Source organism: Protopterus annectens, chromosome 8.part0 (genome assembly GCF_019279795.1).
Source record: "Protopterus annectens isolate FY-2018-M chromosome 8.part0, PAN1.0, whole genome shotgun sequence".
Lineage (NCBI taxonomy): Eukaryota > Metazoa > Chordata > Ceratodontiformes > Protopteridae > Protopterus > Protopterus annectens.
The window spans coordinates 826129661-826146650 of record NC_056741.1 but is presented as its reverse complement, the minus strand read 5'-3'; the positions used below and the strand labels follow the sequence as shown (position 1 = coordinate 826146650).

The 16990-nt window shown below is 39.8% G+C and overlaps 1 protein-coding gene across 2 annotated transcripts in view; it reads left to right on the top strand.

Annotated features, from left to right (window-relative positions):
• ARAF (A-Raf proto-oncogene, serine/threonine kinase) overlaps positions 1-16990 on the top strand; it is a 1692569-nt gene that overhangs the window by 1581777 nt on the left and 93802 nt on the right. For both annotated transcript variants that reach the window (XM_044080303.1, XM_044080302.1), the window contains exon 13: positions 6028-6162. In XM_044080303.1, the coding sequence (XP_043936238.1) occupies positions 6028-6162 (135 nt within the window). The remainder of the gene's footprint in view (positions 1-6027; positions 6163-16990) is intronic.

The following is a 16990-nucleotide window of genomic DNA, read 5'->3' as shown; positions in this document are numbered from 1 at the left end:
TAAGTGTAGTTCTTTCCCAAACTGGGCCTCTACCTCCTAAAGAGCAACTGGGTACTTTCTTTTTTCTCAATATATAAATATTAATTTTACAGTCTTTTCTGAATGGACTTTTTTTTCTAGAAATGTATCAAGCTTCTACAAGAGCGATCACACTCCAAGAGTCAAGCAAATCTTGTAACTCTTGCCCCACTAGCATAACAACACATTTCATTAATTTTGTGTGGCATAATAACAGAAGGCCAGCCTGGACACGTGCCATATCCTGCTCACCCCATCCACTTTTTTAGTTCCCTAATGGGAATATCTGTTTTGATTTCCCCCATGTTACTCATCAATGTGCACTCTTTCCCCATCGAAAGAAAAGCATAGAAGACATGGTTTCTTTCCCTTTATCCCTTGACTTTTCAGTAAACTGTTTGGGTGTTTATTTCTATACAGTTTGATATCAGAAAATCCTCTAATTTTGCAAAGGATTTTGCATCCTGTGGGTCTGCCTGACACCCCCACTCCTTAACAATTATTGGTAAACCCATTTTGAAATAATCTTTTACTAGAATTTCCATCTTAGTTTCTTTAATGTTTACCCCTGCAGGGTCATAGCAAACTTCATGATATATTTCAAATGAAATAGCTGTATCTAGATGTTCTTAATTCTACAGAAACCCCATTCATTGAATTTGAGGATCTGTTCTCTGAGGTAACTCCTTCCCTTGCTATTAAGGTCACCTTTACCTTATCCAAGTCACTAGAGGCCAAGCTAGTGATGTCCATGTATCCATGGAGGACCTCCTACTTAACGTGTGCTGCTGGGATTCTTGCCTAGCTACTATGCCTCCTGCCTTCCTAGATAGATATATTTTCAAAGGTTAACAGCTGTGCTTCTAGGCATTCAGCACTGTGTGTGGTTTAAACAGCAGCATAATTCATATATGCCAAAGATTAGGCTACAGCCACCATCCGTTTAGTGATGGTAGCAGTCAACAGAAGGAACTGCTCGACTGTAGTGCCATATGCCCCCTGCCTCAGGATGACCCTCTAGAGACTGACTACTCATTTCAGACAGAATCCTTGACAGATTATAAGAGGGGGAAAAACTCACTGGCAACAGTAAGTGGAATTAAGGAGATAGTAATTGCCTGCTGCATCCACCAAACATGTTTTATGGAGTGAAAATACCTGTTTGTTTCTTTTTTTTTTTCTTTTATTTATAAAACTCTACACAGCATTTACTTTTTTTGGCAAAACCATGAACTGGAGGATGGCAACATAAATAAAACTTAAAGCAAAGTATTAGTCCATTTCATTTGCCCAATTGCAGCATACCTGCACAATGCTTTCTTTAAATCTGACAGTTTCTCTGAATGGCACCATTTAAATAAATAAGTCTGATAAACAAAGGTTTCTTGCAAAAACATTTTCTTCCCCTTCTTTAATGTGGAATTATTTAGATGACTTTTACTACTTCAGAGATTGTGCATATTTACTGATACTGGTGGACTGTAGAAGGTTGAGTAGACATTTATGATGGAAATGTTCTGAATTGGGCAGTTTTGTCATTGGTGCATGCATTTTATTTCATCGTTTACTGGAAAAATGTTCATAACAATAAATTTAAAATGCCCTCTAACAACTGTACTGTATTGTACAAGGAATACAATTTAATACAATCGGAAAGATGTATCAAAGAGCATGTGTATGTTTTTTGTTCAAGGGGCCTATGATTTGAAAACAGCCCAAAAGGGGCCTATGATTTGAAAACAGCCCAACGTTAATCTTTATCTGCCCCTGGCAAAATGTATTTTCTTTGAATGTGGGTTTCAATGCTGTTTCAATGCATGTGAGTTTCAAGGGCAAAGAAGTTTTAATGCTAAGTCTGTTTTCATTGTGAGACTGCATTGCTTTGTTTAGCAGATATCTATTTGGGTTTGTGCTGTAAAATTGCAAAATAAAACTTTCAAATGAAATCCAAATCATTGCAGAAGTAAAGCAGTATGCACATTGCAGTGTTTATGGTAAATGGGGCAAAATAACCAAGGAATGGGACCCTGGAATGGCTGCAGAGGGGAGGCTCCATTCGACCATGATTTTGAGAGGGGAAGGGCAGCAAACTCAGACAGCCCCGGTTGAACTATACCTCTCAGCTGTCCATATTTTTGCAGAATGAATAGATACTTGCTTCTTATTTTTGGTTTGTTCCTCATAAAATGTGTGGTTTTCTGGCAAATCTGTCTTAAGTTTATACAAGAGCAATTTTTAGCAGTGTTTGTATGTTCCCTCAATATATTTGGCCTTGTCCAGATTTCCTGTATTAACAGGTTGAGAGGTACGTGCAAATAAATTGCTTTATAGAATTAGGCATATCCAAACCTCTCAACTGTCCCTGATTTTGGCTCAAAATGTTGCTTTTCCCCTAATAATCCCTCTGCAAAATGGCAATTTTGGAAGAAAACATGGAGGGTTTACAATTAATAAATAAATAACTGTAATAATCAGTTATAGATTACTTTTATTTCAGAAATGCATGTAGATTCTTTTATTTTGTCAGCTGCTCAAGTTAGCAGTACTAATATTAAAAAGTGTCCCTTCTTTGACAGGTTCCCAGCTGTATTGTGTGGCTATTTTATATTTTTGCATCACATTTTTGGTCCATTTTTCATAAAATTGTGTTTTTTTGGTAAATTACTGGCAAATCATTAAAGACTGAAGTTACAAATAATGACAGACATTTCAGATTCAGATTTCATACCCTTCAGAAAATTCATACTAATGCAATACTTTATCTTTCTAAGTTTATAAGAGCAATATTTAAAAATTGTCCTTATTTTTGGGCCTTTGTCCCACTTCTATGTATGGCTTTGTCCAGATTTCTTGCTCTGAGGTTGAGAGTTATGACAAATCTGTCAGGGCCATCGCAGTCAGCCAGAGACATTTCAAATTGTGACAAACTTGTTGCACCCCACTCCCCCATGTAGTGACTCTGGATGTGTCCAAGCAAGGCAAGGAGCAGTTATGCAGTGTAAATGTGCAAACTACCCCCCCCCCCCCCATCCAAGGTAAACACAAGTACTACAGTGGCCTTTCATCTGTCATTGATTTTGCAGAATGTTCTGGTTTCTGTCATATTGTTATACTGCTGATTTATGATTATTATTATTATTCAGAAAGTGCCTTTTGCTCTGTGTTTAAGTAGCAGTGCTTTAATGATCATCAGGTAAGCTTGTCTGATATTGTAAGATGCAAGTAAGTTTTAATAAGCAGTATTGCCAGCATTGAAAGCCTTTCTGTTGTTGCCATGCAGAGAATACTTATATAACTAGATAACGTATAAGCCTTGGGTATTGAAATGCATATGACAGTATTTGTAATAAAGGACAGGATTACATTATGTTAAGCTCATTACAGGCTTTGCCTGCAAACTAAACAGAATGCCAATCTATCATGCGTGGTCCATATCCTGTGCAGTAATCCTTTAAGCAATATATGTTGAGCTTGTTTGCTTTTCATTTTTTACTTTGATCATGTTTTCCCCATGAAACAAGTAGATAGTTGTCAGGCAGCAGGTCTTTTTTGGATAAGAAACATTTTTACAAGTGGGGGTATCACAGAGATTGCTACTTTCAGCATGTTACTTGATACTTTAATAAAGCTGAATATAAATTATAATTAGAACTGGATTGCAAGGAGAAATGATTTGAGTTAAGTGCTGCTTGTTTTTCTTATACTTTTTTTTGACTGGCATTCCAGTAATGTATTTAAAAAGTAATTTATTTTTTCATGCCTCACATCCTTTTTGTTTCCATCTAGATATTACGTAAGCTGTCATGCAGCCAATGGATTGAAATATTTTTTTCTACTACACTTCATTTTGTCTTGACTGGACTCTCATAATGATGGTTTGGCACCCAGGGCAGTGTATTTAATTAAAGTTACAGTTTTTGTGGTTTTGAGCATAGCCCCTACCCTTTCTAGTTGGCCACACCCATTCCTATTGACTCCACCCATCCAGCTGTCTCCTGCAGCCCACGTTTGATTTGAAGTCACCAGCCACCAATGGATATGATGATATGAATTTGATGTGTAAGAGATTTCTTACCAGTAGGCACAAAGATGGCCTTGCTTTCCCACCATATTGTAAATGCCTTTATTTTCTTAGAAGGTGATGTTCTTAGAAAGTGTTAGATTACCTCATTTTGGCTGCTTGAGTGATGTTCTTGGGAATCAAGGGATTGGTTCGGGGACTTCCCTGCTGTGTGTTTCAGATGAAAAATTGTTCCGCAACAGAAAAGCAAGCATATAGGTAGAAGGATGGAAGCGTAAAAGGGTGCAGCATTACTGAATCAGAAGAGTGGTAAATCGTACTTATCTGCTTCATAAAATATTTCACACACAAGTATGGGAAGCCACAAACATGTTAAAGAAATATGTGGAAAGTAAGTAGGATAATACTTTGTAGACCATTTAGAGTATGTTGAGTTTTACATTAGTTTTACTTCTGTTGCTTCCAGTGTGTATTTCACTACTTATGGAGTGGATCCTTTTACTAAAACGGTGATATGCCTAGAAATGTCTGACCCAGTCCTTTACTGAATCACTTCATGTTCATTTAAGGATGAGCTACTTCCATCTGCTTTAAAAAAAAGCTTTTATTACTCCTTTCTTTAAGAGCAAGTTCAAATCCTGAGAATGTTAACAATTATTAACTTGTCTTGAAGCTTAATTTCATAAAAAAGGCTCAAATCTTGACAACCAAGGCAATTATCAACCTATCCTGAATTATCTTGAGAAGGTGATTTGTGACTTGAGTGGATTCCTATTTTTGGAGTAACAGTATCTATGGCCTCTTCTAGTGTGGTGTCTAGTTGAGTCATAGCACTGAACTGACCTTGATATGGGTCTTCAGTGATCCTACTGTTGAGAGACATTGCACTTAGTTTTGGTCCTGTTAGAGCTCTTATCAACGTTTGACACAGGTGACCTTGAAATTCCTTACAAACAATTACAACATTACTGAGGCATTACAGAGAGTAGTAGTACTGTAGTGGTTTACTTTCTACTTTGTAGGAGAACACCAAGAATAGTTTTAGGGGTTGACAAAATGGAACTCTGCGAGCACAACAGGTGAAAGACTGAAAAGAGGAGTCAATTTTGGCTCACTTGTTGCCGTATGTATGCTTCCTCTGAGTGACATTGTTCAGTTATGGTGGCAACCTACATACCTTCCTTTTCTTTTTCCAGGAGCTAAGTCTGCGGTAAACATGCTAGCAGAAGATTCTGAATACACCCACAACTGGATGGTCAATAATGTCCTGAAGCTGAGCACCTACAGGAAAGTTGCCACAGCCTTTCATGCCACCTTTCACAATTCTTATGCTCTTATTTTCATGTATAGTGACAACAAACTGAAATTCTTGTCTGAAGTGTGACATTTTGGAGTTATATTTAGATAGTCTGACACATAAGAACCACATTTCAGGTGTCATCAGGTCTTGTATTCATCTTGGGAGTATTGCCCCAATTAAGCACTAGATACCATCTACATATATTAATTTGGTGAATTTTGGCATGGTTTCCTCCTGCTTATAGTACTGTAACACCAAGTCACTGGGGCTTTTGGGTTCACAACTCAGTTGTCTCTAGGTGGTGAAGAGCTCTGCAGCCCAGCTACTTATAAGAATTTCCTTTCTCAGTGCCACCATGTTATGCCATTTGTAAGTAGTCCCTGTTGGCTGCTGCTTTGTGAAGCATTCTTTCGTTTACCAGAGAATGTTGATGTGGAATCTGATGTCACTGTAGCTGAGTAAGTCCCCAATGTTTCAGATGTTTCTGCAGATGTATCTTTCTGGCTTGGCTTATGATAAATGACTGCTGTTTAACAAGCTTCAAAAGGTTACCAACTGTTTTAGTTGCATTTTTTCTACAACTTTTTTTGTGTTTTGTTACTTTATAGTTTTTTTTTTTATGTTAAGTGCCTTGTTATAAACTCGATAATTTTAATTTTTTTAAGACATACTTTCTTTTTCCTTTTAGATTATATTTATGGTGGGACGAGGGTACATGAAACCAGACCTCAGCAAAACTTACAGTAATTGCCCAAAGAGTATGAGACGCCTTATGGCAAATTGCCTGAAGTTTAAACGAGAAGAACGACCACTATTTCCTCAGGTAATTGGATAATTCCAGTGATCTGGTTAAATTAGAGTATATATGTTTGCCAGAAGAACCAAGCCATATACCTATAGTTTTTAATGCAGAATAGAAAGGAAGAGCAAACGCTTCAATGATTTTGTGATTTCTTCTCAAGGAAGTTGTGCAAAATATGTAGTAACTGCTATATTTCCTCTGGAATAAGAAGAAATGAGCCTTTATGCATACGTGTTCTGTATTTAGTTCTGCTTTCTACCTTTAGATGTGGGTACCCATTGAAGAGATGGTTACATTTAATTTGTGTCTCATTTTGGCTGAGTTATAGTTTATATTAATATTTTAGAATGCATTATGTTTACATTGTTGTAGTATCAAGTTAGAAACCATTTGATCTAGGCAAGCTAAAAAGTGCAACTACTGTATTAAAACTTTTTCATTTTCATGGGCAGTCCACAGGCTAAGGTAAGCCATCAGAGTCGGTTTTATCTACGTTTTACCTTCCTCTTTTGTTCATTTAGCATTTTACAAGTTTCCTGGTGCTGTAACATTTTATTATAATGCAGCTTTAAAAGCAGTGTGTTCATGTTAGACAGGATTTTCTACTGTGAAGTGTGACTTGTCCATCTACATGCTAGAAAGTCTAACAGGAGAATTTTTCACTGAACCTGTTTTTCTCTAGAGAAGGAAAGCTAAGATCTGCAATTAAACAGATTCAGTTCTCTTTTCAGTGTATGGGGATCAGAAAACTGGAAATGTATGCATTACTAAACTGCAAACTTATTGTTAAGAAAACACAGTGATGATGCTTCTGTGCTGTTTTTTTTAGTATTTACCTTCATTTAGATCTGTTGTTAATTTTAGTTTCAGTGGCTGTTTTATTCCATCACAGGGGTTTGCTTTTTACATCTTGTGTTGTATTTGGTCTGGACAGGGAATGCCTTAACAGTACAACTGTGTAAATTGGGCAGGAGACCTGACAACCTACTTTTTTCCTCCTTTTCAGAGGAGGATTACAAAAGGATTTTTTTAGGTCATCAGGCAGCTGACAAAAATTTGGTTTTGAGACCTCCGTAATCACAGAGGTATTTGTAGGGTAAGTATCACCTATTTTATAGGAAAACATTCATTGATTTATGATGTGATTTAATAAGGGAAGATGATGCATTTGGAGATGTGTAGAAGCTGTCTTTGTTTGTGAAGACAAAGTCAAGTGTCAGGGCCCGTAATAGGATGGTTATCTGTTTGAACAAGAGAGAGAGCTATTTATAATGCTAAGGAAGTCTTGAGCATGGTGAGAATTGCCAATGTGTAGGTATAAGGGATCTAGGGACCCAAGTAGATAGTCAGCTTTCCTTTGATAACCATGTTGCCAAAGTGGTTAGAAAATCCTTCTGTGTGACCCATCTGATCACGAAAGGGTTTGCATCAAGATCTAAGAATGTAATGGTGCCCCTCTACTCTTCCCTCATCAGACCCATTATTGAGTACAATGCACCAATTGGAATGTACCTGGCTAGACATCTCCAGCAGCTGGAGAGACCACAGAGGTACCTAACCAAGAGGATTACTGGCATCAAACAGTTGCCCTATGCAGCACGATTGAAAAAGATAAGACTGTTCTGTGTTGCATACCGCTTTCTCAGAGGCGATCTCTGTCTAACGTACAGAGCCATGTCCAACCCAGAATTGTTGAACATGCTCCATCTTAGCAAAACCAAATCTACTCGAGCTACATGCTCTAGGGATATAAACCTCAACACAACAAAGAATAGAACATGCTGGAGGGATAGATTCCCTTCGCAGAGACTTCCCTTACTATGGAACAGGGTCCCGATCTACATAAGACAGAGCCCCTCACTATCACTCTTCAAGAGGAACCTTGATGAGTGGATGGGTAACAGAAAGTTCACACCGGGGATCACACCAACAGCACTACTAGATAGGGGCCAAGGGTACTAGCTGCTGGTACAAGGGTCTAGGGAACTACTAAAGGGGCGGTGAATACCGCACAACGTGGCTGGGCTAATATATGCCTTCGAGCAGATGGCCCAGTACCAACCTATGATAGTTGAAGTCCCCGGTAGAAATGGTGTTTGGTTTAATGGGGATTCAGCTACAATGTTAAGATAGCTGTTATGTTCATAAGGGGACATAGAGGGTGTTCTGTAACAAGCTATGAAGTAGTAATTTTAGTTAATTAATCAAGGAGCATCTAGAATAGCAGGCAACTTTGATCTTGGAGTATAAAATGAAGCGACACATAGATAAGTAAAATTCTGTCAAGAATACTCTACTGATCACAGCAATCACTTTTACTCAAACTTGTGTCACCAGACGGTCAGTATCAAAATCAGATTGACTATATACTTTGCATTCAGAGATGAAAGCACTCTCAACAGTTAGCAGAGACAAACAAGACTTGGGAGCTATACCTCTCAACTGTCCAGATTTTCGCCTCATATTTTTGGTCTGTTCCTCAAAATTTTTGGTTTTCTGGCAAACCACTGGAGATTTAAGGCACTAAATAATGGCAGTCATTTGAGTTTCAGACTTTATATCCTTCAGAAAATGCTTTGCTAACACAAAACCTGTTATTCTAGCCACTTTCTAAATTTCTAAGAGGAGTATTTAAAATCTGCCCCTGTTTGGGCCTTTATGCTTGAAACTGATTTTTGCTTGAACCACCATCTCCTCATAGCAAAGCTTAGAATCAGCTTAAAGCAAACAGGAAACCTGTAGGCCAGATAAATACATACCCTCCACAGTATTCCATATGAAACTGTATTTAAGGTGAAGTTCAGGTGTAAAGGATTAGTGCTGGAGAATATAGTGCCTGAACTATGGATGGAAATTTGTGATATTGTCCAGGAGGTGGCAGCAAAAATATACACAATACAATATTAACAGGCATAGTTGCAGTCTGTGGAGCCTTTAGAAGTGGGAGAGAGCAAGAAAAATATGTCATACCATTCTAGAGAATAGCAGAAAGAAACAATGTAGCATATTTGAACAGTCAGTGCAAAGAAATAGGGTACAATAATGAAAGGGGAAGGAACCTTTATTCAAAAAATGTATGATAAAAAGCAAAAAATGAGGAACGTGGTATTTACTGAAGATAGTAAGAAAATATGTCAAAATATGCTGAAGAACTATATTAGAAGAACCCTAACATCACTGTTACATACAGTGGCATGTTCTCTAATTTAGAGCCAGACATTCTGGAGGGTGACATTAAGTAGTTCTTGGAAAGCCTTATTAGTAAAAGGGCTGCATGTGAAGTGATATAATTCTAGATAAAATACTGATGCTGTGATAGGGTTGCTTGTAATGCTAACAAATTTCAAAAACATAGCAGTGACCATTAGATTGGAAAAGTTCAGTTTGTATTCCATTTCACAAAAGTGCAGTGCTAAGGTATGCAGAACTTGTTGAAGAACTGCCTTTGCTTCACATGCTGGCGAGGTAGTGTGCAAGATCCTGCAAGCTAGACTTCAGCTATAATATAAATATAGACCAAGAAATATCAGGTGTAAACTCAAATTAAGGAAAGCCAGAGGCACCTAATATGAAATTACCAACATCTGCTGATAATAGCGAAAGCTATGGAATTCCAGAAAAACATTTACTTCTGCTTTATTGACTCTTCTAAAACCTTTGATGTGGTGACCATAACAAACTCTGCTATGTTCTTTGAGAAATCAGGATACCAGTTCAACTTGTTTGCCTCTTGAGAAGTTTGTATGCAGACCATTAACAGCTGGAAATGAATATGGAATAAGTTATAGGTTCATTATTAGGATAGGAGCTTGGCAAGTCTTAAATTATGTCTCCTCACTCTGCAGTATAGTCCTTTTCAGTGGACTGAATTTGACCGCTTAGCTGTTATGATTTGTTTCTTAATTCCACCACTCCTTGCTGCATTGGTAAAATCAATTCATAATGTTCTTTAGAAGCTTGGTAGAATCATCTCCATATAGCTGAAATTGGTTCATACATTGATTCAGCAAACCTGAAACTACTTTTTTGCTGCACAACTTCCAGGGCATGATCTGAATCTATTTTCAGAGATGCATAACAAACGGTTGTCTTCTATACTAACTGGTAGCTAAACACTGATGAGATACCCCTCAGGATGCTTCTGATTATTTTTTTTATTTATTGACATTTGTTAACCGGGTTAGTCCAGCTGGCCTAGTAGCCCATTTTCAGTGGAGACCTGAGGTGAAAACCTCCAGTTAAAAACAATTTACAGTATATGGAGATTTATAATACAAGAATAAATCCAGTTAAAAACAATTTACAGTATATGGAGATTTATAATACAAGAATAATACTATTTCACTACAGGTAAAAAAAAAAAAAAAAAAAGAAAAACAAGCGGAGAGAAAAAAATATAAACAAAAATAGACAAGTAGCGATTCACAAAAATAGCAAAGTCAATAGCTATAAAAGGGTTATCATTCATTGTTAAGAGATTACAATTTCTGGATAAATACTAGTAGGTCACACAGAGAAAAAGGGTTGGGACTAACACAAGTGGACTTGTAATGGGAATGAGATATTAAGAAAAAAGGAGGTGTTAGGTAGGGTCCTGACAGGGACAAGTTTTGTTGTTAAGCAGATAGAGTTTGAGCTCTTTTTTAAAGTGTGATGGGAGGATAATGGAGCGTTAAAGGAAGTTTATTCCAGGCTTGGGCTATGGAACATTTATAGAGTAATTTTCCCACAGTTTTCTTTGGTTTATAGATGCCCAGGAGCTGGTGGCTTGAGATGCGGAGGGTCCTAGAGGGGGTGTAGGTGGATACCAGGGAGGAGAGACCTGGGCAGGAGGATAGTTTGTACAGAACAGTGTGTATGATTTGAAATTGTGATAGGAGTAGTTGTTGGAGAAGTTCAAGCCATTGGAGGGAGTTGAGTGCCAGGCAATGGTGTGAGATGTTCTTCGTGTTTCACTGTTGCAGTCATTACATTTGGGTTATCTGCTTGCAGTTGCCCTCAGTCAGCCTGATTAACAAAGTCTTGGGTCCTGCGTCGGTTGCCGTCTCTTCTGTGACGTCAGGTCGTCAGGGGTATAAACATGCAGCCAACGTCATTACATCAGTCGTTCTTGCCGTGCGGTGCCCGAAGCAGAAGCAGTTCACAAGTGCCGGTCAGCCAACTCCTGAAATTTTCGTTTTTGAGTTTCAGAACCAAAGTCTTCAACTAAAAGCTAAGTACCCCATTGGGGAAACTTTTTCTTGCTCTAAACAGATGTCAGTAAAAGTAAATAATTGTATTTCTTGTGGAAAGCAAATACCTCATAAAGATTTTCAGTCATACTGTATTTCTTGCCTAGGCCCTAACCATGACGTACTTCGCTGTCAGTTTTGTGTCTTATTTAAACCACATATTATCTGTCATCGGTATGTTTGCACTTCTAAATATTTTGGTGCTCAGTTTAATTATCCTGATATGTCTTTGGTAAGCCATTCGACTACTGACATTCCAAAAAAAACGCAAAGATAAAGACAGAGACAGGCCGCCCAGTTCGCCGGTGCTCAGTGAGGCGCTTTCGCAGCCCCTGATACTTGCTACTTTAGATTTGCAGGCCTCTACTGAGACCCATTCGGAGTCCGGTATGCCGCGAGATGCTTCAACTGGGGAACCTGCGGATGTCTCTACCTTAGATGGGTCCGGAGCTGCTGTGCAGGCACCGGCTTCTGAGGGTATATTCAGGCCTACTGACTTTCATATTAAACCGACGCCATCTTTTTCTTCAAGGCCGAAAACTCAAACCATGCCTAGAAAACTTACGCCCAGACCGCATGGTCAGGCCTCTATGCCTAAAAAAACTGCTGATAAGAATGGCTGAAGACCTTATTATTTTAATCAGGGGAGGCCAACCTTCCCCATCTAAGAGACCTAGGACTGAGTTTGCTTTATTATATTTCTGACCAGGATTCTTAAATTTCTTTTTCCTCTGATGACCAGGATTTGCCCTTATCTACCTATGAGGATTCTGATACTGAGGACTCTATTCCCTCTTTTTCCCCCTTAGAAGATTTCTTTTTTGGTGAAACCTTGCATACTCTAAGGGAGCATTTTTGTTGGGAAAGTCAGGATTTCTCCGATTCTAAAAAGAGGCTTAGGGATTTCTTACTCCTGCTCCAGCACAGGCCTTTAGCTATACCTCCTGTACTGGACATTGTTGATGATGCCTTTTCGGAATCTAGCATGGCCCCTGACTCTCTACCTCCTACTTCCAGAAAACCTGGCAGATATGATAGGGTTTCTGTCTCACAAGTTCCTTTCAAAAATCCTACTGCGAACCCTGAAACCGTTTCACAAGAACCCAAGGGCATTAAAGCTACTACTGCCAAAAATCCTACCCCCTCTGATAGAGACTCCAGTGCACTGGATAGATGGAGTAAGAGGGTGTACACTTCCACAACTTTGGCCATTAGGGCCTTAAACTGCCAGTTTCATATGTTAAAGTATCAGCAGCATATTATTGAATTGCTTAAACAGAAAATTATGTTGATTCCTGATTGTGCTGAGAATAAGGATTTACAGGATTTAATGCATTCTGCTGAACAGGTTGGAAAGCATACTTTGCAATCTGGTTTTGATTCACTAGAGGCATCTTGCAGGGCTGTGGTAACTGGGTCTGTATTTAGAGGGCATGCTTGGCTTAAGGAACAGTCCTTGCCAGATCATGTTAAAGTGAAATTACTGGATGCTCCCTTAAATCAGGACCACCTGTTTGGCAACAAGGCAAAAGAAGTACTTAAAAAGATGGAGGAAAAAGCTAAAGCTATGCAAACCGTTAAAGATTTTTTATAAGTACAACCTCCAAGATTTAGTAGGCATTGGCATTCTAAGAATTGGTCCTTTCCTGCCTCTTTCAGACCTTCTCAGTCCAAACCCAGATCCAGCAGAGCACCCAGGCTTCAGTCCCAGGGGACACACAGGACTAAGCAGTGGGGGGCCTCCACTTCCAAATCTGGGAGTAATAAAACTCCCCCCTATGGTAAACTGTCTCAATGACTTTTGTAAATCTTCCAAGCACTTTTCAACTGGCAACCCCTTTGGGGGGAAAGATTGCACTTCATGCAAAGAACTGGGGTCTTCCCCAGGACAAATGGGTTTTAAATAGTGTCCCAAGGATACAGATTTCACTTCCACACGTTGCAAACTCCAAGCGGTTAGCCGGATCTACCTTCAAATCAGTGGGCAGAAGCCCAAAAGCAAGTACTCTCTCTCTTAACCATAGGGGCTATTCAATTGGTACCAGAAGAGGAAAAGGGACAAGGTTTCTACTTGAGATTCTTCCTGGTACCCAGAAAAGACAATTCATGGTGTCCTATCCTGGATCTGTCTACTCTCAACACCTTTTTGGTGATTCCAAAATTTAAGATGCTGACTCTTCACCAGTTGCTTGCTATGCTAAGCAAAGATGCCTGGTTGGCAACACTAGATTTAAAGGAAGCATATCTGCACATCCCAATCAGAGAATCTTGCAGAAAATACCTACACTTCAAAGACAGCTAAACGCACCATCAGTTCTCTGCACTGCCCTTTGGCTTATCTACTGCGCCCAGGGTATTCACAAAGTGCCTAGCTCCAGTCATTGTATTTTGCAGGCAAAGTAATATTCAAATATACCCATACCAGGACAATTGTCTAATTCAGGCAGAAAACCAGGACATACTTTTGAATCATCTGGCTTTTGTACAAAGGGTGCTAACTTGACTGGGGTACAGCATAAACGAAAAGAAATCACACCTGGTACCATGTCAGCAAATTATAGTCCTGGGAGCAAGCTTGAATACAACTTCCCAGATGACTTTCCTCATGCCAAAGAAACAAATTCACTTGACAACCTTCTTCAAACAAGTGGCCACAAAAACCCTGCTATCTGCAAGGCAAATACTACAAGCTTTGGGGTTCATGGCCTCCTGCATTCTTCTAATTCCATATAAACTACAATGGTATCTAAAAAGCCTATGGTGTCAACATTCTCAGGATCTAGAAGCAATGATTACTATCATTCCTTGCCTACGCCTAGTGTTCCTTTGGTGGGCAGAGGTCTGCCACCAATACAAGGAACTATCATTCACACTACCCCCTGCCACCCAAACCCTGACAACAGACACATTAGACTATGCATGGGGGGGAGGGGGGGCGCACCTGGCAGGGAAGTGCATTCAGGGCAATTGGAACCCAATTCAAATGCACCTTCACATCAATCATAAAGAAATGTTAGCTGTACAGAATACTCTGACAACCTTCAAGGACCACAGTTTTCTAGGACAATTAATGGTAAAGACGGACAATACCACTGTTTTGTGGTACATAAGCAGGGAGGTACACATTTTTACCCCCTCTGCAGACTAGCCATGGCATTGTGGAACACAGCCTTGAGCTACCATGTGCATCTACAAGCTCAATTCCTGCCAGGAAAACTAAATACACTGGCAGACGGACTAAGCAGAAACCTCATGGACCCACACGAGTGGAAACTGGAACCAAAGATGTTCTTCATGTTTCACTGTTGCAGTCATTACATTTGGGTAATCTGCTTGCAGGTTGCCCTCAGTTGGCCTGAATTCCAAAGTCTTGGGTCCTGTGTCGGTTGCTGTCTCCTCTTCCATGACGTCAGGTCATCAGGAGTATAAAACATGCAGCCGACGCCATTTTCTTTATTCTTTCTTGCCGCGTGGTGCCCAAAGCAGAAGCATTTCACAAGTGATGGTCGGCCGACTACTGAAATATTCGAGTTTCAGTTTCGGAACCGAAGTCTTCACTAAAGCTAAGTACCCCATTGGGGAAACGTTTTTCTTGCTTTTTACCGATGTCAGAAAAAGTTAATAATTGTATTACTTATGGGAAGCAAATACCTCATAAGGATTTCCATTTATACTGTATTCCTTGCCTAGGCCCTGTTCACAACGTGCCTCGCTGCCAGTTTTGTGCTAGATTTAACCAATGAGTTATTAAGCGTTGGTATATTTTTGCATCAAAGTATTTTGGAAACAGATTTCACTACCCAGAAATGTCGTCAGATAGCAATCCAACTACCGGAGTACATAAAAAACGCAAAGAAAAGGACAGAGAAAGGCAGTCGAGATCCAAAATTGATGACGAAGTGTCTCCTAAGCCAGTCGCTGGTTTGCCAGTACTCAGTGAGGCGCTTTTGCAGCACCTGATACCTGCTACCCTCGAGTCGCAGGCCTCTACTGACACCCATGTGGAGTCTGGCATATCGCAAGATACTCAAAGTATTGGACCAATGGATGTATTTCCCTCGGATGGGTCCAGAGCTGCTGAGCAGGCACTGGCTTCTGAGGGTGTATTCAGACCTCAACATTTATATATCAAACTGACAACAGCTGCAAAACCAAAGACAAAGGCAACTTCTAAAACTAAAAAACAGATGAGAGAGCCACGTGCACAGGCTTCTAAGCCTAAAAAACAGATGATCAAAATGGCTGAAGACCTTATTACCTTGATCAGGGGTACCCATCCCCCTCCAGATAAGAGGCCTAGGCAAGACACTGATTATGAATCTTCAGATCAGGTTTCTATTTCTTCTGATTCTTCTTCTGATCAGGAATTATCTATACCTCCCTATGAGGATTCTGATGCTGAGGAGTCTTATTCCATCTGCATCTCCTCCAGAGGATTGTTCATTTGGTGAAACCTTACATACTTTGAGGGATTTTCACTGGGAGAGTCAAGACTTCTCAATCAAAAAAGAGGCTCAGGGATTTCCTCCTTCTCCCTCAGCACAAGCCTTTAGCCATTCCTCCTGTTTTAGGCATTGTGGATGATGTGTTTTCGGAGTCAAGCTTGACCCCTGACTCCTTACCTCCTGCACCCAGTAAGCCTGACAGATATTACGGGGTCCCTGACTCGCATACAATTTTATTTGGAAACCCTGCTGCTGATCCTGAAACTATTTCACAAGGTCCAAAGGGAGTTAAGGGCTCAACAGCAAAACATCCTACCCCCTCTGACAGAGATTCAAGGGCACTAGACAGATGGGGGAAAAAATGTTTATACATCTGCAACCTTTGCTGTCAGGGCCTTAAACTATCAATTTCATATGCTTAAGTACCAACAACATGTTATGGGATTGCTAAAACAGAAAATGATGTTGATTTCAGAATGTGCAGAAAATAAAGAATTGCAGGAATTATTGCATGCAGCTGAACAAGTTGGAAAGCATACTTTGTAATGTGGTTTTGATTCCTTAGAGGCCTCCTGCAGGGCCGCAGTTACTGGATCTGTGATTAGGAGGCATGCCTGGTTAAAGGAACAAAATTTGCCTGATCATGTTAAAGCTAAATTGCTAGATGCACCTTTACAGCATGATTCTCTGTTTGGTATTAAGGCAGAAGAGGTTTTAAAGAAAATGGAAGACAAAGCTAAGTCTATGCAAACTGTTAAAGACTTCTTACAAATGCAGCCACCGAGATTCAGTAGACACTGGCCTACAAAAAATTGGTCCTTTCCTGTGTCAGACAGCTCAAATGGGGCAAATCCAGACTCCCAAAGGGTTCCAGATACCAGGCGCAAGATTCATACAGGTCAAAGCAATGGGGCGCATCTACCTCCAAATCAGGGGGAGACAAAGCGCAAACCTACAGAAAACAGTCCCAATGACTTCCCTCTGCCTACACCAAGCACTAATCCTTTGACAGCACCCTTGGGGGGAAAGTTAGCACTTTTTTGCTCAAAATTGGCAGTTAATAAACCAGGACAAGTGGGTACTAAATGTAGTATGACAGGGATACAGATTCCATTTCCACACTCTGCCAAGGGCAGACAGTTGGCCAGATCTGCCCAAAAATCAATGGGCAGA